Here is a 22,232-nt window from a genome sequence, read left to right on the forward strand (position 1 = left end):
ACTTAATAGAAAAAGATTGAAGTATGTCTGTAGAAAAAAATGTATAATAAAAGATAGTGAAGTCATACTATGGAAAACTGGGGAGACAAAGATATATTTGTAAATAAAAGTTGCATTTGCTATGGAGGGATGGCCATAATACACTGAGTGAAAAAAGTAAGTTGAAGAATAAGAGGTATAATATGCTTTCATACACATTTGTTTCCAGAAGAATAGGATGCACAGGAAGCTGTAAGCAGAGGACAGAGGTTTCTGTCATGAAATGAGGCTGTATGACCTTCCTACAATGAACATGTTTTACTTTTATAATTAAAGCTAAGTAAAAACAAAAGAATAATGAAAGGAGAACTAAAAACTGGTTAAAACTTCCTTTTCTCTAGTCCTTTGCCTTTGATGATCAGGTTTTTATCTGAACTGCATGAAAATACCAGTGATTTTGAGGTTGGTGAGAAGTCAAACTAGGATTTGCTTCAAAACCTCTACACCACTAGGGTGCCTGGGTGGCTCAGTTGGCTAAGCGACTGCCTTCCGTTCACGCCATGATTCTGGAGTCCCGGGATCGAGTCCCCCGGTTGGGTTCCCTGCTGAGCAGGGAGTCTGCTTCTCCCTCTGACCCTCTTCCCTCTCGTGCTGTCTGTCTCTCATTCTCTCTCAAATAAATAAATAAAATTTAAAAAAAAACCTCTATCCCGCTAAAGATGGTTTTAAACACCTTGCAGATGAACCACAAATGTTAGTCTTTACTTTTTTTTACCGGAGAAATAGGCATCATCAAATACTTATGCTTCATCCTGATCTTTCATCCAAAGATCATTAATGTAATTACCTGGAAAACTCAACTTCTATCTTAGACGTTGATGAGGGTTAGTGGGAACAGCTACCCTCTTCAACAAACAATCTCAGACTTTCAGAGGTAGAATATCTCCATGTAGAATTTTCTCATCTTCTTGATAATCACTTCCACTACCAAGAGAAAACTCAAGAGAGTTGTAAATTCAGTCGGGCACACTTGAAAAATGCCTTTTTCCATAGACATTCTTCAGGATTTCCTATATGCCAGAATCAAAGGGTTTGGGGCTTGTAAATAAAAGGTGGCCCTTTATAAGGCATGACAAAAGCAAGCAATCTCAAACTAATGACACGGTAAGGTTTTAACTATCTAGGCACCTGCTTTGCCTAGAAAAACAGCCTGTTGTTTTCATTTGTCATCAGTGGGCCTCAAAAAGCTAGGCCTTAGCCACCACCTAGTGACGCTAATGACGCGCGATGTCTTACAGCTGCCGCAATTAGAAAGGCTGAGCCTTCTCCTTTAAGAAGCTGACTCACGTGGATGCTGTGTTGTGTGCTCTCAGCTGGGAAGGAGGTGGATCCTAAGTCTCTCCACATTGGCCGCCTCTGGAGAAGGGGCAGAGTTAGCCTCTTTGATTGGCTGTACGAGTACGAGGAGTAGAGTCAGGGGCGGGGTGAGCTGCGGGAGCTCGCCCTGTGTCTGCGGCTTCTGGGAGGGGTGGGCAGCGACGCGGAGGGGAGAGAGAGTGGGGGAGGGTGAACCAGGGAAGGGGCGGGGCCCAGCGGAAGGGGCAGGGTGCCGGGGATGAGGGCGGGGCCTAGAAATGAAGGGGGTCCTGGGCCAACCGGGAGAGCCGACTGTTCGAGGGGCGGAGCTATACTGAGTGATTGACGCGGAGGCCCAACCAGGGAGAGGCGGGGCCAAGGCCGGGGCCTGACTAAACCTGGAGACTCGGGTGGCCGAGGGGCTTCATCCCAGCTGAGGAGCGAAGAGCCGCTGGCGGCCGCGGATCTCACAGCCGCTCGGGGTGAGTGCGGTGGGCGGGGGGGCTGGGCTCGGAACCCGACGGGGGCAGAGGAGCCCTCCGGGCCGACGGCTTCGAAGCACTCTGGGATCGGCCCGGGGCGGGGGGACTCAGGCAGGAAGTGCCTCTTCCTCGTCGGGCTCCCCCCGGGGTCCCAGCGCGGCCGCCCTCGACCCCTCTGGGCGGGCCCCAGTGCCGGGGCTGCGCGCTGGGCTGTTTCCTCTTTGTGAGGCCCAGGCGCGGCCGCCGCCGTCGGCCCGCCCCCGCCGCGCAGCCGGGGCGACCGCAACAGCCGCGACCCCTCAGCTCGGCGGCCGCGCCCTCCCGCCGCAGCCTCCCGCCGGACCAGGTCCCCCGGCGCCGCCTAGGAGGCCCTTCCGCGGGCAGTTTGGCCGGCTATCCCCCCCACCCCCCGCCCCGGCTGCCCCGCCCCCCACGGGCCGCGTCCCCGCCGCAGTGTCGGGGGCGCGCCGGGGTTCCGCGCCACCGCAGACGTCCGGAGGCCTGCTCCTCGGCAGCCTCGTCGCGCCCCCGGCCCCGGAGTGAAGTCCGAACCCGGCGCCGAGCTGCGGGGCCATGATTACGCCGCGGCGCGGCCCCTCTTGAAAAAGGGCCACCGTCCCGGCCCCTGGCACTAGCTCCGGGCGGGGGGCCGTGTTGGCTTTGTGTCTGCCCCGCCTGGTGAATGTCGGCCACCCTGCCCTGTAGCTCGCAGGCTGGCCCCAGAAGCGAGCGTGGGGCCCCGCTGGCCCGGTGGAGGGCGGGGTGCGACTGTTAGACGGCCGTCGGGCGTCCCCGGGCCCCGGCGGCCAGGCCGGGACCCCGCGCCGCCGCCCGCTCAGCTGTTTCCGGCCCGTGTTTGTGGTGCGGGAGGAGGCCGCGCCGCGCTCGGCCCGGCCCCTCCCGATTGGCCCGCGGCGTCACGTGCCCGCAATCAGCTGGGGCCAGCTGGGGCCGCGGGCGGCTGGCGGGGTCTGGGCGGCTGCGGGTCGCGCCCGCCTCGCCCCACGGTGGGAGGGTGGGCGTGCTCTTGCAGCCCCTTTATTCTACCCTCCTTCCAGGTAGCTAGGTAGGACAATGAGTATTGTGAACAGCGGGCGTTGGAAAACGGAACTGCTACCAAAAGATCTGTTTATTCCTGACACCCATTACTCTCCCCCCCTCCTCAAGGGAGAGAGTCTGGGAACGTGTACAGCTCATTTATTTTTAAACTTTTTCTGTTTACAGAGCCCTGTCGGTAATCTGAGGATTTTTATTCCAGGTCTCCTTGACAGATGGAAAACCTGAAGTAACCTCAGGCTAGCTAACCTTGTGTTTTTGGAAAACTAGACTTGCTGGTGAAGTCACACTGGGGGTAATAGGATATTAGCTCACTTTGCGTGGCCGTGTATACAGTTGTTGCAGCAGCGTTCCAACACAGACGAACCAAAATACACGAAGTGTTCCCAGGGTAAATATTTCTGCCAGATGTGAAGTATCTTGGTCGGTTCTTTTCCTAAAACTTGATTCCATATTTGTACTGTGTTAGATAAGAAGGAAGTTACCAAGAACTTTGGAAGCCTGTAGCTTAGTAAAAAGTCATAGACAAATGAAATTGAGTAACAGTACAAACGTACGTGTTAGCAAACTATGAAATGAGTGTCATGGGAGTTTCAAAATGGGGCAGTGGAAAAAAAAAAATGGGTGAGTGAAGTGGGAAGCATTCTTAAATGGATTGGTATTGCTTAGACCTAGAAAATGGGAGAGTCTTTGGGTGGCTTGTGGGCAGACAGGCCTAGAAGGAAAAACAGGCCTGGAGCATTTACAGATAGTGAGAAGGTGGAGCTTGTGGAATTTGGCACACAATGTGTTTTTCCATTTATCCCATTATCTTTCTGGGAACGTAGTGGAACACCAGGTAGAATGTACCTCCTTGGAAAGGACATATCTAACTTTATCATATCCTCACCCATCTCAGTGCCCACTATAGGCCTACTGGTTGACTTTCTTTTTTAAGTTTATCTCTAGCAACCATCTTATCTGTAGGGGAGGGAGATAATAAAATGTGCTCAGGTAAATTATTTAATTCTATACAGGGGAACTACAGAAATTGGATTTTTAGGAAACAACTTTTCTAAAAAGGTTAGTAACATGCATGTGGTTTCTAAAAATAATATATGGTTGGATCATCAAGGACCTTTCCCCACTTACCTGTCTTTCACTTTACTGAAGTGATAGAAGAGAGAAAAAGGTTTAGAAACAAAAGGGAAGGGAAATAAAGCCAAAATTAAGTCTAAAAAGATTTTTTTTTTTAAAGATTTTATTTATTTGAGAGAGAGAGAATGAGAGACAGCAGGAGAGGGAAGAGGGTCAGAGGGAGAAGCAGACTCCCTGCTTGGGGACTCCAGGATCATGACCTGAGCCGAAGGCAGTCACTTAACCAACTGAGCCACCCAGGCACCCTAAAAAGAAGATATTAAATTAGACACTACCCTCCAACATAGTCCTAAATATGTTCATGAGATGTGAAAGCTAGTTCTAAATATATTCATGAGATGTGAAGATAGTCCTAAGTACATTTGTGCCCAAAATACCATTTTAGGTTTTATAGAGCCTAAATGGCTATATAAATCATTATCTGTTTTTCTGGTAATCCTGTGTCCTAATATCTGGGTAATGTAGGAACTGAATCTTAGCTATGACATGAATTTGTCACTTGACACCTTAATCGGGAAACCAGACAGTTAATATACTCCAGTCCACCCAATAAGGCTTTTTTGACTCATGGTATTGCATCACAACAACTGAGAGATCTCAATTTGTCTTGCCAATGGGGTGTTTTGGGGAGATTACCAACTCAGTTTAGCTGCCTCACTGAGTTACATAACTATTATTTTCTAGTGATGACTAAACAATAAGTATTAATAGAAATACAGTAAACCTGGAAAACATTCAACAACAAAGGCATTATTTGAAGGACAAAAACAAAAATATAGGTTACTGCCCATTGAAGACCTGATTCCACAACCCAAACATTTGACACAGCAAAGGAAACTGGTCGGGTATTACAAGAGAACAAGAGGAAAACAACTTTCGCTTGTCACTGAAACCTTGGTTTGGTAAATATTTTGTACAAAAATTGGTAAATTGGTTTTATGGATTGAACTCAATTTATTTTCTCCCTTTTAAGTTTTCAATAGAATTTAGTCACAAGTCAGTATGAAAATAGTTGATGAGAGAACAATAGCATTAAATGTTAATTATAGTAATCGACCGAAAACAAAAGTCTTTAGGTTTTGTTCCTTCTTTTGTCTTGGAGAGGGGAGAGACTGAAAAACAGATAAACAGGCTTCAGCGTGTTTTCATTTTACCAGAACCATCGCAAAATACAATTTCCTCTGGAAGGGCAGATTTCTTGAACCCTTTCTGCACTAGGCCTCTGCACATTCAGTTCCCTGCTAGAGTCTTTGTAGGTTGCATTTGCCAACCACCTCCTGGCATTGGAAAAACCCCACTCACTTGTCCAGCAATAGGTAGAGTCCCAGTATTGTCTGTTCTGTGGTCCATGGAAATGCCCTGAGGAAATAATTGGTTTACAGAGGAAAAGTCTGTGAACAGGGTGTTTTTCTCATCAGTGGGTCCTTACAGATGCAAATCAATACTTACTATTCTCCCTGGTATTTTTAGGGCTGGGCAGTGTGATGCTTTCTTTGGCCAAATCTACCTGCCAGGGTTGGATCCCAACTGGATTATTAATTACAAGGAGGCCTGGAACTGTGACAATGAGAATTTGAGATGCTTCAGAAGGTTTCTAACTTCCCTTCTGCTTGTAATTTCTGTCACCTCTTCGCTTAGCTTAGCTTTGTAGTAATTAACATGAGGTGAAGCCAGTTAACTGTTATTTGTCTCATGTTCTTTCTGTGTTTTGCTTTCTTCCTCCTCTTTTTTTTTTTTAAGAGATTTTATTTATTTGAGAGAGAGAGCATGAGCATGGGGGTGGGGGGTGGGGGGGTAGGGAGCCTGATGGAGGATTTGATCCTAGGACCCTGGGTTCATGACCTGAGCCAAAGGCAGACGCTTAACCGACAGAGCCACCCAGGCGTCAACCTTCTTCCTCTTTAATAGGATGGGGAAGTTGGGGTGGGGAATGTGGATGAAGGAAATCTGATTTTACTGCATTGACCTTTGTTTAACATTTGTGGTGTGCTGGGCACTATTCTCATAATGTATAATCTATACTGAATTCTCACAACTCAGAGATGGATACTGGTATCTCCATTTTACAGATGAAGAAGCAGAGGATACCTTATCCAAAGTTTACACAGCTTTTAAGGGGCAGAGCTGAGTTTTGAACCCAGGCTGTCTGATTCCAGAAATCAAGTATCTGGGCCACATTGTTTAAATTCTGGGGATGCAGAGAGAGGAGGCAGCAGTTAGGTGGTATATATTATTTATTTTTGCAATCTTTTTAGAGCTGATCTGATTATAGAAAGTTAAAGATTTTTGCTAGGAATATCTGTGAAGAAAAGGGGAGCAGGATTAAATTGATCCTGTCTAATACTCCTTTTGATCCTTAAATCTGAGTGCCAACTAAGTTTATTTTTTTACTGAGAAAGACTGCTTTTTAAATGAAAAGCCCTTTTCGCCGTCTGAAAGCATTTTTAACAGGGGTCAGCATACTTTGTCAGGGGCCAGATAGGGAATATTGTGAATTTTACAAGCCATAAGGTTTCAGCCACAACTATTCAGACTCTGCTATGGCAGTGAGAGAGCTTTCCAGTATAAACAAATGGATGTGGCTGTGTCCCAATAAAACTTTATTTATGGATGCAAATTTGAATTTCATGTAGTTCTTCTGTGTCACAAAATAATCTTTTGATGTCTTTTTCCTACCATTTAAAAGCATAAAAACTATTCTTAGCTTGTGGGCCATTACGAAACAGGTGGTAAACTGAATTTTACCCACAGGCCTTAGTTTGCTGACCCCTGCTTTTAAGGAAAGTATATAGCAGTGAGCCAAAGAACAAGATACCGTATTTGTCACTGATTTTGTGTGTGTGTGTGTATGCATATATATATATATATATGTATATATATATTAGCTGTGAACAAGTAGAATTTGAAATGAAAAACAACATTTAGCATCCAAAAAAATGAAATACCTAGGTATAAATCTAACAAAATGTTACAAGATCCATATGAGGAAAAATAAATGAAATCAGGAGGGGCATCTGGGTGGCTCGGTTGAGTGTCTGCCTTCGGCTCAGGTCATGATCCCGGGGTCCTGGGATCGAGCCCCACATTGGGCTCCCTGCTCCGCGGGAAGCCTGCTTCTCTCTCTCCCACTCCTCCTGCTTGTGTTCCCTCTCTCACTGTGTCTCTCTCTGTCAAATAAATAAAATCTTTAAAAAAAAAAAAATGAAATCAAGAAGGAAATAAATGGAGAGACTACATGTTCATAGATAGGAAGACTCAGTGCTGTCACACTATTAGTCCCAATTTTGGATTCATTGCAATACCAATTAAAATCCCAACAAATTACTTCGTGAATATCAACAAACTGATTCTAAAGTTTCTATAGAGAGGCAAAAGAATAGCCAATCTGATATTGAAAGAGAACAGTCAGAAGATTGACACTACCTGACTTTAAGACTTAATATAAAGGTACAGTAATCAAGACAGTATGGTGTTGACCAGAGTAGACAAATAGATCAATGGAACAGAATAGAGAGCCCAGAAAGAGATCCACATAAATATCATGAACTGATACTTGACAGGTGCAAAGGCAGTACAGTGGAAATGAAATACAATTTCATTTTTTTAAATTGTTTTTTACAATTTCATTTTCAATTTCCTCATATAGATAGTATTTTCTTTTTTCTTTTTTTTTTTAAAGATTTTATTTATTTTTTTGAGAGACAATGAAAGACAGTACAAGAGGGAAGAGGGTCAGAGGGAGAAGCAGACTCCCCGCTGAGCAGGGACCCCGATATGGGACTCGATCCCGGGACTCCAGGATCATGACCTGAGCCGAAGGCAGTCACTTAACCAACTGAGCCACCCAGGCGCCCTAGATAGTATTTTCAATAAACCAGTGCTAAAATAACTGGACCTCCACATGCAAAAAAAAAAAAAAAAAAAAAATCTAGACACAGACCTTACACCTCATTCACAAAAATTAAAATCAGTCACAGACCTACATGTAAAATGCAAAATTATAAAACTCCTAGAAGGTAACATAGAAAATCTAGATGGCATTGTGTATAGCAGTGACTTTCTGAATACAACACCAAAGGCATGATCCATGAAAGAAATAATTGATAAGCTGGACTTCATTAAAATTAAAAACTTCTGTGCAAAAGACATCAAGAGTGCAAGAAGATAAGCCACAGGCTGGGAGAAAAAATTTGCAAAGACATCAATAAAGGTCTTATCCAGTATATACAAAGAACTCTTAAAAACTCAACAAAAAGAAAACAACCTGATTTTAAAAATGGCAAATAGCATATGAAAAGATGCTCCATATCATATGCCATTAGGGAAATGCAAATTAAAACAACGAGATACCCCTACACACACACCGATTGGAATGGCCAAAATCCTGAACCCTGACATCATCAAATGCTGAAGAGGATGTGTAGAGTAACAGGAACTTTCATTCCTTACTGGTGGGACTGTAAAATGGTACAGCCACTTTGGAAGACTTGGCATATGATCCAGCAGTTATACTCCTTGGTATTTACCCAAAGGAACCAAAAACTTATATGGATACAAAAACCTGCCTTTCATGGATTTCTTAAAGAGAAAAATCTTGGCAGGCGTTTTTTTGCTGTGAACCTAAAACTGCTTTAAGAAAAAACCCTTAAATCTCAACTAAAAATAGCCATTTTTAGAAAGTTGTTTTATTGACTTGGACTCAAGGAAATTACATAGTCCATATTGTCTAATTTTTGAAATAGTTGACTTTGGACACAGGTTGGAACTGCATGAGTCTGCTTATGTGTGGATTTTTTTCAATAAATACAGTACTATAGATGTATTTTTTCATGGTTTTTGTAATGTTTTCTGTTCCAGCTTACTTTATTGTAAGAATACAGTATATAATGCATTCAACATACGAAAGGTGTTATTTGATGCTTATGTTTATGTTGTCAGGCTTCCGGTCAACCTGTTAAGTTTTTGGGGAGTCGTTATATGCAGATTTTCCACTGTGCAGGGGGGGCGCGTGGTTGACATCCTTAACCACCACCCCCACATTGTTCAAGGGTCAACTGTTACACATTCCTGGAGACATTGTATTTTGTGAATTTTTCAAAGCAAAACTTTTTTTCTCTTACAGATTCTGTAAATCCTGTGAATTTTTTTTAAATTCTATAAAAAGAGTTCAAAAATGTGATTGCTTCACCGGGGTCTCCTATTAAAATAGAAATGGAAAATTCTAGCTAGCTAAATGTACTGTTGAAGGGGGAAGGAAATTGAAACAATTACTAAAATGTGATCTTTAGATCATCTATGAATTTCACTTATATTTTTAACCTGGCCCTTCAGTTTCCATTACTTTCAGATACTGATAATAGGCTCCTAGTAAACAACCATGTTTGGTACTTATTTCAAGCTTTTAATGATTTTAATTACCTGGAAGTAAGAAAAGCTAGTACCAAAGAGGACTTACTTATAAAATTATCTGGGAAATGGTACTTATTAAAATTAAGATTATTACTGTTTTTTGCTTGAGATTGTAAAAAGCAAGAAAACATCTTAAAGCTTTAGCTATGATGATTTTGGCCCTAGTTTTGGTTATAAACTTGAACTTCAACACTGACAGATGCCAAAGCATTTTTTTTTTTTTTTTTTACAATTTAGATTGGTTTAATCTTGAAACGTAATCCAATAAGACTAAAAACTAAACATTCAGGTCCTGTACTAAATAGTAAAATACTCAAAGGCCTTCAGGATCCTTTGACTGATTTACATCAATAAGAGAACCTATTTTCGATGTTGTAAAAGAAATATGTTCATCTCCAATTACAATTTCAAGCTCCTGTCGGCCAACTCTGTCAGGGGGAGGCCATAACGCATCATCTTTTGTAATTTCACTGTCGTCAATAATCCTCTTCAGTTCCTCCATTACACTCTTGTGCACATAAGCCTCCTTTCTGATCATGACATCATTTTTGTAATTGCTGTTGTTGGCATATCTTAGCTTTCCGTCTGGCCGAAACTCGAATTCCAGAAACTTGTGTCCAAACTTGCGCTTGTGCCCTACATAGTAGCGCCAGTAGAAATCGCTGGCCATAGCCATTTTTGTCCCCCTGAAGCCAGCCCAAGGCCTCCCAAAGCATGTATTTTATTACTTAGAGACACAGTAAGGTGCCCCTAGAGTCAGCACCGAGAACATTAGTCTTGTGTAAAAGCAGCTCAATTTTAAGGTGTTTTTAAAATACGTGGCTGGGGCGCCTGGGTGGCTTAGTCGGTTAAGCATCTGCCTTCGGCTCAGGTCATGATCCCAGGGTCCTGGGGTCGGGCCCCGCATCGGGCTCCCTGCTCTGCAGGAAGCCTGCTTTTCCCTCTCCCACTCCCCCTGCTTATGTTCCCTCTCTTGCTATATCTCTCTCTCTGTCAAATAAATAAATAAAGTCTTAAAAAATAAAATATGTGGCTGAAGAGATTTGGAACTCTTCTAAGTCTAAGCAAGATACTTAGCATATCTGGGAAATATTTTGAATGTAAAAACAAAAAGTAGATCACTGGTTGCCTGTGACTGCAGAGGGCTTTGTGGGAATTTTGGGGAGGTGATAGAAATATTCTAATGCTGGGTTGTGATATAAAGTAGTGGCACAACCCTATAAATCTAAAAATCGTTCAATTGTATACTTAAACAGTGGCTAAATTTTATGGTATGTAAATTATTCCTTGAAAAATCTGGAGACTTTTTTGCTAAAAGAATTAGCTATATTCTATTCTGTCAGAAGAAAAGTTTTGAAGTTTGTAGAGGAGTGGTCTGTATGAGCTCATAGAAAAAGATGGTGGGGCACCTGGGTGGCTCAGTCAATTTGGGCTCAGGAGTAATCTCAGAGTGGTGAGATCAAGCCCCAAGTTGTCTCTGTGCTAGGTGTGGAGCTTGCTTGGGATTCTCTCTCTCATCCTCTGCCCCTCTCCTCTCTCTCTCTCTCCTCCCTCTCTCAAAAAAAAAAAAAAAAAAAAAAAAATGATGACTAAAGCACATGCCTTTGACCTTATTTTTGTAGTGCTATCAAATTTAGCAGAAATGTACGGGTACCTGTGAATGTGCATTGCATTTAATAATATACACTCCCTGGCCACAAGAGGTTTATCTAGAAGGGATAAGAATTTGAATTAAGACATTGATGGGGAAGGAGGAAAGACCTCCAAAAGTGATTTAGGAAGTTTTGTGAGAGGTTGCCAGGGTTTACTAGTTTAGGAGAGTGTGTCTTTCGAACTGGCCACCACCTAAGAAAGGAAATACAGGAGGGATCAGCATGGAGGCAGGAAGGGTACATGATAAATCTGAGGGAGAAAGGCCATGAATCTGGCAGCCCTCTGGTCCCTAGAGAATGAGGAGAGGGAAAAGAACAACTGGAGCAAGGTTTCATTTCAGGCCCCAGTTTGGCCAGTGTCAGGAAGTCACATAGACTTTTATTTCTTCCTCTGCAGAAATAGAGTGACGATTAAAAAACTGTCAGGATTAAATGTGGTATATGAAGTAGTGTCCCATACAGTGTAGACACTAATTACTAGGTCTAAAGCAGAGTTCAGTATATCCTCCAGGTCCAAAGGAGTCTGATTCAGGCACTACGTCTTAGCTTTTTAATGACCTTTCTCATTAAATATAAAGTGGCATTCTGATTGATAGCAGCCTCTTGAGAATTTGGATAGTGTGAGTCAGTAGGTTGTTTCTAGCCTTGCAAAACTAAGGCTTAACACCTAGAACGTAATGACCCTGCAGAGGTTTTTCTACTTCCAAAAGATCAGACCTTTGATAGAAAGGGACGTTTTGCTTGCTTTTGCTAGATTCCATGGCATTCTAGCCTCTCTTTTTTGGCAAATAAGAACTAATTTTACAGTTTTATATCCATATATAGTACTCTATAAATGGAAATCACAACTAGGAATAGTGATTGTGCACAGATATTTTTGGTCTTGGTAATGAATCATACAATTGAATCCAGTAAAAATACTTGGGTAAAAGTAAAAAATAGACTGAATTTGAAGCAAGGAAGAAAAAACATGTTAAATCTCTTTACCCCATTTAGGAATAAAGAGATTGCCTATATCCAGTAGCAAATGGTCACAGCTATATGGTAATTTTGAGTTAAAGATAGAATGATGTAGGCAGAAGTTACAGGGAGAGTTCATTTTGAAGTCTCAGTACGTTTTCCACAGCAACCTTGTGTCTGCCATGGCCAGTTCAAAAACATCTAGTTAATACTGCATTATGGTTGAAAGAAGTTACAATATGAATATTTAAAAGTTTGAAGGAAAATTCGTTTTAAAGTAATGAGTCCCAGAAGCCCAAGCAGGAGGCTAAATCACTGCACTATACTGGTTTTCAGAGAACTATGGAATCTGAGGACTGTGTCGTAAGAGGTAAGACTGTAAAACCTTGCTATTGATTACTTTCTGTAGTTGAGCAGCAGTAAGAAACATGACCCAGATCACCTGCTCACAAGTTGTTGTATGCTGTGGTTATATGAAGAGTCATAAACCCAGATGTCTTACGGGGGAAGTAATTATGTGATGCAAAGTGGTGACTGAGCAGACCCAATGACCTTGGGGGAGTGCAGCTACCACTCACCTCCAGTCATTGTTGCCACAGGAGAACACGTGCCCTGTGGGCCAGATCTCCCTATTGTTTAAAAAAAAAACAAACAAACAAAAAAAAAGGCTCTTTAATGAAATCTTTCATGTTTGATGGTGGCCCAGGTGTTTTTTATTAATAAACTTTGTGGGCCAAATTAAACATGTCCACATATGTTTTGTAAGGGAAGGGTTGTTTTGTTCACTGTTTTATCCCTATGCCACCAAATGAATTCAGCCTGCAGGCCTAAATTTTGCAACCTCTGACCTTTATGTAACAAATACTGTGCTCTGAAGCATCTGAAAAAAGTAGTGCTATCATTTTAAAGGCTGTAAAACAATAGTAACTCTTTTGTTGTCATTTTGCAGAAATGTAATCAAAAAGCTAAATATTTCTTAAGTCTCGTTTTCACCCAGGGTTTATTCATTGACATGTTTGTTAATGGGCAGTGGTTTTCCTTTCACTAGCCACAAATTTTAATTGTATTTACCATTTTTCATTCTTATTAAACTTCCATATCAAAATGTTTAATGGAAGTCATAACCTTTGTGATGACTTTTTTGATGACATTAGGACTGCCTAATAACTAAAGGAAGTTCACAGATGTAAGAAGGAATGATGGAATTTTTAATTTGTAATGAAATTTCCCCAAATTTAAAATGACAGTGGATTCTTATTAGAAACATAGATTTTAGAGTTTGTTTTCATAGTGGCAGCTACATCAGCTCTGCATGCCATTTTAAAGATAGGTGATACAAATATTCAAAACGCAGGAGCTGAAAACTATACCAGGAATAAATTCTTTAATGAGAGCTGTAGTGTATTCTTGGCTATATCTATATCTTTAAAAAATAGTGTTTAAGGGGATTAATTGCTATGAATTCAAGGAGTTGCACATATTAACTCTAACTTTTGAAATACTGAAGTGATTATCCTTGTTTCAGAATCTGGGTTTCAAAGCTTCTTGTTTCAGTGTTTCAGCACTTCTGTGATTTATTGAATCAGTATGGTTTCTTAAATACAAGTTATGTAATAATGGCTCATCTTTCCCTTCTTTTCTGTGCTTGTTTTCCTAGCCTTATGCCAGGGTAATGCAAGACTTTTGGCTTTAGGGTGGGTGAACTGCATTCCGGTCATGATTTTCTGTACTTGAAAGCCCTGTGACCTTTGATCAGTTAATAACCTTGGATAATTTATGAAATGGGGGTGATAACCTCACAGAGTTGTTGGGATGATTTTGAAATAAGAAAAGCACCGAGTACAGTGCCTCACAGACTCCCAGCATACTGCTGGTAGTGCCATCGCCCCTCCATGGTTGTAGGGTGCCTGATGGCCAGAGCTACCCCCTCTCTTAACCGGGACTACTCTCTTCCCATTTCTGATTGTCCCTTTTTCTGCTCTTGTGATCACCCACACGTGCCCCACAAGTCTTTCCTCAGATTACATATGCTCAGAATGTACCCTTAACACTTAGGCTAAAGCCTTTTTTCTCACATCTCTGCCTGTGCTTCTCATTATTCGGTTTCTGATACTCCACTTTCTTCCTGTGTTTGTCATACCAGCCAAAAGAGAAGTGATATTGTTCCAACCTTGCCTAAACATGTTTGCTTCCTTGGCTCACTGCTTCTAAACAGTTCTTAGCTTGGTATGCCTGTTTGTTCCGTGCATGAACCTTGGATCCTTTAGCACAGAGTCAACTACTTCCCATACTGAGAACTACAAAGCAGAGATCATTATATATATATATATATATATATATAAATGGTTTTCTATGACCCCCACCAAGTAGATACCAACAATTTTTTTTAATCCTAATGCTTTCTTGTTCTTTTCCATTTGCTTCTAGGTTTTTAGAACTTCAGCTATAAAAATGGGCAGAATTTTCCTCGATCATATCGGTGGTACCCGTCTGTTTTCTTGTGCAAACTGCGATACAATCCTGACCAACCGCTCAGAGCTCATCTCCACACGGTTCACAGGCGCCACTGGCAGAGCATTTCTTTTTAACAAGGTTGGTGGGAAAACCAGCTTCATTTCCTAAGTGAGTTCAGTGGATATTTTTGACAGCAATACCAGAATATCCCTCAGAGCTTGGAGATAGCAGAAAGAGTCCAAATGAGAGCTGTAATCTGCATGCAGGAAAGAGTGTCCACTAGTTTGTCTTTGGGACCTCAGGAAGGCATTCCTAGAATGTGATGTTTTACTATGGGAGTTTGAAGACTGTGTTACAATAAGAAGGGCAGTCTTCATTGCTTCATGAAACATTCAGTGTAAGAATTTAGTAGTGACTTCACACACTATGGAAGAAGGGGCAGAAGTACCCCTATACCCATGTCACTGATTTATCCTAGGGAGAGCTGCATTAAGCTTTCATAGTTTGACAGTGCAAGTGAATAAAGATCATCTAACCAGTTTCCCTTGCTCTAATTTATGCTCACCAGTCATCCTGATTATGTTGTGGTTTATTGCATGCCAACAGGAAGAGTGTTCCCTGATTTACAAATTAATGACTAGTCTGTCTCCTCTGATTTCTGGCTTGCTTTAAAATTGGTTGATGTGAGGGACACCTGGGTGGCTCAGTCGGTTAAGCGTCTGCCTTTGGCTTGGGTCGTGATCCCAGGGTCCTGGGATTGAGCCCACATGGGGCTCCCCGCTCAGCTGGGAGCCTGCTTCTCCCTCTCCCACTCCCCCTGCTTGTGTTCCCTCTCTCACTGTCTCTCTCTGTCAAATAAATAAAATTTTTTAAAAAATGAAATAAAATAAAATTGATTGATGTGATTCTGCCTCCTGGAGTCTGATGTGTTTTAGCAGAGTTGAATTTCCAAATCTTTTAGGCTGAGGGGCAGAACTAGTCCAGGGTACTGCTCTTAAAGGTCAGCTAGACTTCCCCAGTGGACACCCCTCTGTTCCATTTAGAAATAAGCTTTTCTCTGAAAGAAATGATAGTGCAGATCTCTTGATCTTTCTTTAGGTACAGAGCAGGAGTTGGTATACTATGGCAGGCCAGCTACCTGTTGCTGTAAATGAAGTTTAATAAAGCACAGCATGCTCATTCATGTACGGATGGCCTCTGGAATAGTTAAAACAAAAATCATACAGCCCTCAAAGCCAGAAATATTTACTGTCTGGCCGTTTACAGGAAAGTAAAGCATAGAGGATTATTGGATGTTCAGAATCACTGGAAATGCTTCACAGATTATTTGAACCCATTTGAAAACTGTATCACAGTGTAGTAGGCCTCGTGTGTCCCAGTCGGTTTGTATATAAAATGTATTTCTAGAAACAAATTTGGCAAGCTTTTTTGTTGTTGTGGAATACCTGTTATATACTAGGTTCTCTTTCATTGGTAGCCTTATTTGAACTCCTCATTGAATGGTGAATGATAACAGTTGGACCCAAACCAACATTTTATGGCTCCAGGTGGAGGACTCTTCACTGCAAGAGAAATATAACTACAGGATATATAAGTAGTGCAGCTTGGACTAGTACATGGTACGGTAATGCAAGATTGCATTAGATGGCCAGTGCAGTGCAGTTGCCAGATATTTGCCTTTCCCAGCAACTTCTAAAAATAGCTCTTGGGAAGGGTATTGTAGGTTTGACTAAAGTAACAACTGCTGTTTGCTTTTCTGAAGTTGCTCTTATTGCACCAACCAAAATAATGTGTACTTCTTTGGCAGATAACTCACAGGGCTTGGCAATTTTGTGTTCCCATGTTTCTTAGGTAGTTAACCTGCAGTACAGTGAAGTTCAAGACCGGGTCATGCTCACTGGCCGCCACATGGTTCGAGACGTGAGCTGCAAGAACTGCAATAGCAAACTGGGATGGATCTATGAGTTCGCCACTGAAGACAGCCAGCGCTATAAGGAAGGCCGTGTGATCCTGGAACGCGCTCTAGTACGAGAGAGTGAGGGCTTCGAGGAGCACGTACCATCTGATAACTCTTGAAGAAAAAGAGATAACTCCCATCTTTTCCCAGGTCTCCTTCACTGAAAACAAAAATCTACTTACATACACTGTCACCTTAGCATCAGGGTCGGATTCATGAACTGCGGAACAAGAAGTTGTGAGAATCTAAGATGGAACCTTTCTTTCTTTCTTTCTTTTTTTTTTTTAATTTTCAATTTTCCATCCAGCAGCAGTGTGTAGAGAGAATATTATGCAGATGCCGTTAATTTTTTTTTTCCCTATGTTTACATCTTGAGGCAGAATAGTCTATCTGCAGCTACATGATGGGCTATGTGAGGAAAAAAAAATCTGGGCTGTTAGAGTGAAAAAGTGTGTTTTATGTAAATTTTGAAAGGAAAATGTGTCAAGAGCATGGTTTTTAAACTTATTTGGGCTTCATTTAAAAAAATGTTTTTTAAACCCAGTTATTTCACTTGATTTGCTAGCTTCAGGGAAGAGACCCGACTTTGTGACCAGCGCTAAAGGTTCAGTGTTAGTATGGCTTGTGCTGGCCGCTGTGCCATATTCTTGTTGGAGATGAACCGTAGCACCAGAGCCCATCCTTCCTTGTCAGTCATGACCCAAAGATGTCACCGTTCCTAGTTCTCTGTCACCACATAATTGGTGTTGATTGGAAACTTTTCCTGAAATGGGGCAGAACTGCTTGGTTGTCTTTTCCATGTAACTTAAGCATAGTAATATAAATAAAGTAATAGTTGGATGTTTTTGGTCCTGTGTTGCTTTTAAAAACACCTTCTAAAAGAAGAGCGGAGTATTTGATAAGTAATTTTCATGGTAGTGTTTCTTTTCCTCTCTCGAGCTAAATTGACTGTGTAGAAGAGATTACTGTGTTTAAAATTAAAGCATACTGTTTAAACCCATAGTACTGCATTTAGAAAAGAGTTGAACAGAATGTCAGTGTGCGTTCATGCAGAAAGCATTTCATCTGCATCTGTTTTAAAAGAAGGGAAAATGAAGGAGCCTATCTAAAAATAATGCTTTGCAAAGCATTTTCAGCCTATCCTCAGTTTGGTGTTGATTTTGACAAGTCCGTAGAACCTAATAGTTTCATCAAAGGACTAGATCTGTCATTAGCATTATTTTCTCAGATCTTTCCTCCAAAGTTCAGCTATTGAAATTAAAACTGTACTTGGTCCCTTCAGGGATCAAATTTGACTCAGGGTGTTATTTTAGCCCGAAACTTACAACATTATGAAGTATTAAAATATAAATGTTTCTTTATCCAAACTATTTCTAGGTATTCTAGTATTTGTTTCTGGTGGAATAAATGACATTAAAATTGGCTAATTATTTAAATGTATGAATGGATGTTTGTTTGAGTGCTCAATCTCTAGGTCTTTGTCTATAAAGGATGTTTGCCTCAACTAGCAAAATCTTTCTGTCATTGATATTAGAAGTGACTCTTGAGTACAGTTAAGATTAAGTTTCTCTTCTTTGCTTTCCGGCTCTTGGTTAGAGGCATAGGTGTCTGATTAAGTAGGTGTATAATACTGCATTTGAGATAAGTGGACACAAATGATCTTTCCTTCACCATGGAATAAATCTTCAAGCTTTAAGAAACAGCTTTCATTCCCATTCATTTCCATACTGGCCTTTGATTATATGCAGATCCCTGGTAGCATGCCTTACCTGCAGCGCTATGTGCATTTGCTGTCACAATAAAGTATATTTTGTCTTGCATTGGTGCAATACTACTTATTTCCCACTGATCCTTGTCTTAGTTTTAACTTAGTTTTTATCATCTTATCTTAGTTTTAATGTGAACACATGTAATACCTTTGAGTAGCTATGGCTTTCTTCAGTTAGTGATAAGGTGATATTCTGGCTTAGTTAATTTAACCTAATCTACACCAGGAGATACTGAATTTACCAGTAGTAACTTCTGTGTGATGATTTTGCCTCAGACACTGACAAACTACAGTTTAGTATATATGAACAAAAAAATGTGCTATCACTAGGTTAACTTAGGCAACTGGCAGGTACCACAACAAACAACGAAGTCCTCTGTGCCTTCCTTTTAAAAACTTGTATTTGCAAAACTGAAAAAAAGGCAACATGAACGATGAAGTCAGATTGGATTGTTTATTGAAAAATGAACACACTGTTCACTGGAGATGGGAAAGCACTTAATGGGAATGATTTTGCTTTGGGATGAAGAGGTTGACCAAATACAGGGGAGAGTATACCACAAGATAAGCGGATTACTGGGGGGTGTACAGGTAAAGCTTTAATCTTTGAAGACTTCAGAACCCTTCCTCTTCATTTTAGGTGACAGTGGCCATAAGTTGTTTTGATTTTAAACATGAGTGCTTTTATTTAAAGAGAACCTAAAGTGAGTATTTTGGGGGTTAAGCGTTTGTTAGTAATTACTGTAACAATTTAAGTTACCCTTGTAAGTGGCTACTTTTGGATTGGAGGAGAAAAAGAGCGTATCTATTTTCTAAATTTATTTATTCATAAAAATCTTATGGGATGCTTCAGTACAGAGGTGGCCCCAACCCTGGGCCGAAATCAGTCCACAGGCAGTTTGGATCCAGCGGTATTGGGAAACTACCAGTTGTAAAAGATTCAGAGACATGTTTATGATGGTTCATTTCCACACCAGTTATAAAAATATCTCAGTTTAGACATCCACTATTCCATGCCTGTTTTTAACACCAACTTCCCACCAGGAGCCATATAAAACCTTCTAGGGAAGGAAGGTGTGAATTGGGAGTAGAGCAAGATTAAACTGAAAAACTCCTGTTAGGCTAGCACTTTGCACTAATATGAGAATTCTAGAAATAAAGCGGAAAAGGAAAAATTAGGATGCATACCCATCTAAAATTGAGTATGAATTATATGGCTTCTTTATTTTAGAATAGTGGGACTTAACAAATTGAAACATATATTTTGGCATAAAATATACATCCCAAAGCACCATTAAGGGTTTTGTGATCCTGGACAACACTCAACATACTTAGGCTTTTAACATCTGTAATCTGACCACCTGGGAGACTTGGTAAACAGTGAATTATGCCTCTCCCAATACTGGATTGGTCTCTGAGGTAAAGCCAAGAAATACAGATTTTTTACCCAAATGCAAACATAACTTACCTGCAAATACATGACCATCACTATTGAAAGGGTTATTCAAACTCACGATATAGAAGTCTCCCTTTATCCATGGTCTCTGTTTCTGAGATTTCAATCACCTGCGGGTCAGGAAGCAGATGATCCTCCCGACATACAGTCAGAGGTCAGGAGTAGCCTGACCTACATCAAAATGCCTACATCATCCACCTCACTTCCTCTAGTCATGTTGGCATTTTATCATTTCACATCATCACAAGAAGAGGAAGGGTGAGAATAGTACAATATATTTTGAGAGAAACCATATTCACATAACTTTCGTTACAGTATCTTACAATTGTTCTATTTTATTGTTAATCTCTTACTGTGCCTAATTTATAAATTATAGGAAAAAGCAACATGTATAGGGTTTGGTACTATCCGCAGTTTCAGGCATCAACTGGGGCCTTGGATGTATTCCCTGCAGGTAAGGGTGCTAACGCAATGTATGGTTTATGGTATGTTACCACCTGGTACAAACAGGTATTTCTCAAAAAGAGGCCAAAAGACTTAGAAGCATGAACAAGAAAAAGATTAATACGATGTCCACCTGCTTAAAAACAGTGATTCTTAAAAATGAGTAAATACAACAGATAATCTTTTCCCTAAGATATGCTTTTTAAAAGGAGGGGAAAAGTCTCCGGGAAAAATCTTTCTAGAAAGATCACTAGATTTTAAAGGCCTGTCTTTAATAACGAGTGTGATTTACTAACTATGTGACTTTGGGAAGTGTGTGACTTAACCTCTTAACCTTTGTTTTCTCAAGTATGAATTATAAAAAGTCCTATCTTAAATGATTCTTGTTAAAACATAGTGAAATACATGGCCTAAAAACCTGTTAAGTATTATATAATGTGTCTATACTTTTTTCCAGTAAACCTTTACAGTCCTTCACAATTTACTCTAATTTTACTCTAATGAATGGCCAGAATGCTTTCAAAGTTCTTTAAATCCTTCCTGGTTTGATATGCCTTTATAGCAAATTAGGGCTAGAAATCTGCTGTTTATTAAATGTTACCATCTTGACATTTTTGCCATAAGGAACCTTTCATAATCTGCTTCAATAGACATTTTACTTCACTTTCAATAATTGTCAAGGCTCCTATTTTTCTCCTACCATGGAACAAAAGGAAACCAAGGTAAAGTTTAGTGAATACAACCTCAGTGATAAGGTAAATAAATTTAAAAAAGCCTCCATTTCCCCCCCAGCCAGACAAGGTGACTTTTGAGAAGAATCCTGTAAGAATTTTCACTACAGGTATTGACTAGTTCCTTTACAAACCTAATTTTCTTTCTCCTGTGTTTGTCTTAGCCTATTTCACGCTAGTGCTCTAATGGAGTTAGTCCAATTTTTAAAGAGTCCAAAGATTATGAGAAAAATGGTTTTATATATCAAATCATCTCATTTCAGTCCTCTGTGGATTTGCCCTAACGATGAACAAGTCATCTCTTGTCCCTGGATTTAATGCCAAGTACAAAAACCAATTCCATCTAATAATTTTAAAAAACATACCGAGAGCAAAGCCCAGCTTTGGAAAAGGAGGTATTTATGTTCCTGAGGATTGGCCAGAAGTTTTCAGGGACTGGTGCAGTTGGGAGATCCCACCTGGTGTGCCCCTGGGTCAGGAGGGTGGGCTTCAGCTGTTCCCAGAATTTCACTTCCACCAACTGTTGAGGTCCCATGGAGTGAGCTGTCAGCACCTGGCCACACTACCTTCTCAGCTAACCAACTCTACCTGTAGCCCTCCTAGAAAACACCGGGCAAAGTGGAGGCGTTACTGTGACCACATGAAGATTCTGTGAGTGTTCTCTTTTCCTAGCTAAGCCATCTCCCTTCCCCCAGGTTCCAAGCCAATTGGAAGGTACTCAGAGGCATTTCTAAAACCTGCCAAAATGCCAAAAGGAATCCAAGCTTTTCAAACCCTTTCCTGAGTAAATCCTGAGTCCTGTTTTAAAGTAGGCTCCTTCGAAAACGGGTCTCAATGATTGAGAGGCGGCAGTATTTTCAAGGACTTGACGAATAATGAGTAAAACATCTGAGTGGCCCTGAAGTTTACACTGCAGAAAAATGTTTTTTTAATATAACGTCCGCTGGAACGCATGCTACCAGAAAAGCACCAGTAGATGGCACGAGTATGCAAGTTTTGTTCTTAACTGTCAGTCTGACATGTCTTTTGGAAAGATCATCAGGGCAGTCTCTTAGGGTCGGCTCACCCAATGAGAGAGGATTTTACTCCGACGGGGGAGAGTTGTTGCAGGGGGCCAAAGGAAATCAGATGTGAGAACATGCTTGGAAACTACAAAGATTATAAAGATTAGGTACTGTTTCCAGTTTTTGTGATAGGTGATTTTCTTTCTGTTTTAGTATCTAAAGCTTTAGCTTCCACAGCTTTAAGCAATAGTTTTTCAACAATTATTTTTTAATATTAGATTTTTTTTGAAAAGGGTAACGCGAGTCCTAGAAAGCTGAACGCCACAGTGTGACTTTGCAGTTAGTTAACCTCCTGAAGCCTTGTTTCCTCAACTTTAAAATATGGAA

The 22,232-nt window shown here is 41.0% G+C and overlaps 2 protein-coding genes across 3 annotated transcripts; one reads left to right on the forward strand and one right to left on the reverse strand.

Annotated features, from left to right (window-relative positions):
- Nucleotides 1–1,615: 1,615 nt before the first annotated feature.
- Nucleotides 1,616–18,262, forward strand: YPEL5 (yippee like 5). 2 transcript variants are annotated; one of them, XM_035728747.1, is made up of 4 exons: nucleotides 1,616–1,817; nucleotides 3,076–3,264; nucleotides 14,459–14,623; nucleotides 16,337–18,262. In XM_035728747.1, exons 3-4 carry the CDS (start codon nucleotides 14,483–14,485, stop codon nucleotides 16,559–16,561), a joined length of 366 nt encoding a protein of 121 aa, XP_035584640.1. In that variant the 5' UTR covers nucleotides 1,616–1,817; nucleotides 3,076–3,264; nucleotides 14,459–14,482; the 3' UTR covers nucleotides 16,562–18,262. The 2 variants fall into 2 exon arrangements, with proteins under 2 accessions (XP_035584640.1, XP_035584639.1); XM_035728746.1 differs by lacking the exon at nucleotides 3,076–3,264 and having other exon boundaries at nucleotides 1,623–1,817.
- LOC113937064 (protein mago nashi homolog 2-like) lies at nucleotides 7,750–10,334 on the reverse strand. Its single transcript, XM_035728748.1, has one exon. The coding sequence runs from the start codon at nucleotides 10,093–10,095 to the stop codon at nucleotides 9,733–9,735; it is 363 nt and encodes a 120-aa protein (XP_035584641.1). The 5' UTR covers nucleotides 10,096–10,334; the 3' UTR covers nucleotides 7,750–9,732.
- Nucleotides 18,263–22,232: the final 3,970 nt, after the last annotated feature.

The sequence above is a fragment of the Zalophus californianus genome, chromosome 8 (assembly GCF_009762305.2).
Source record: "Zalophus californianus isolate mZalCal1 chromosome 8, mZalCal1.pri.v2, whole genome shotgun sequence".
NCBI classification, from domain to species: Eukaryota; Metazoa; Chordata; class Mammalia; order Carnivora; family Otariidae; genus Zalophus; species Zalophus californianus.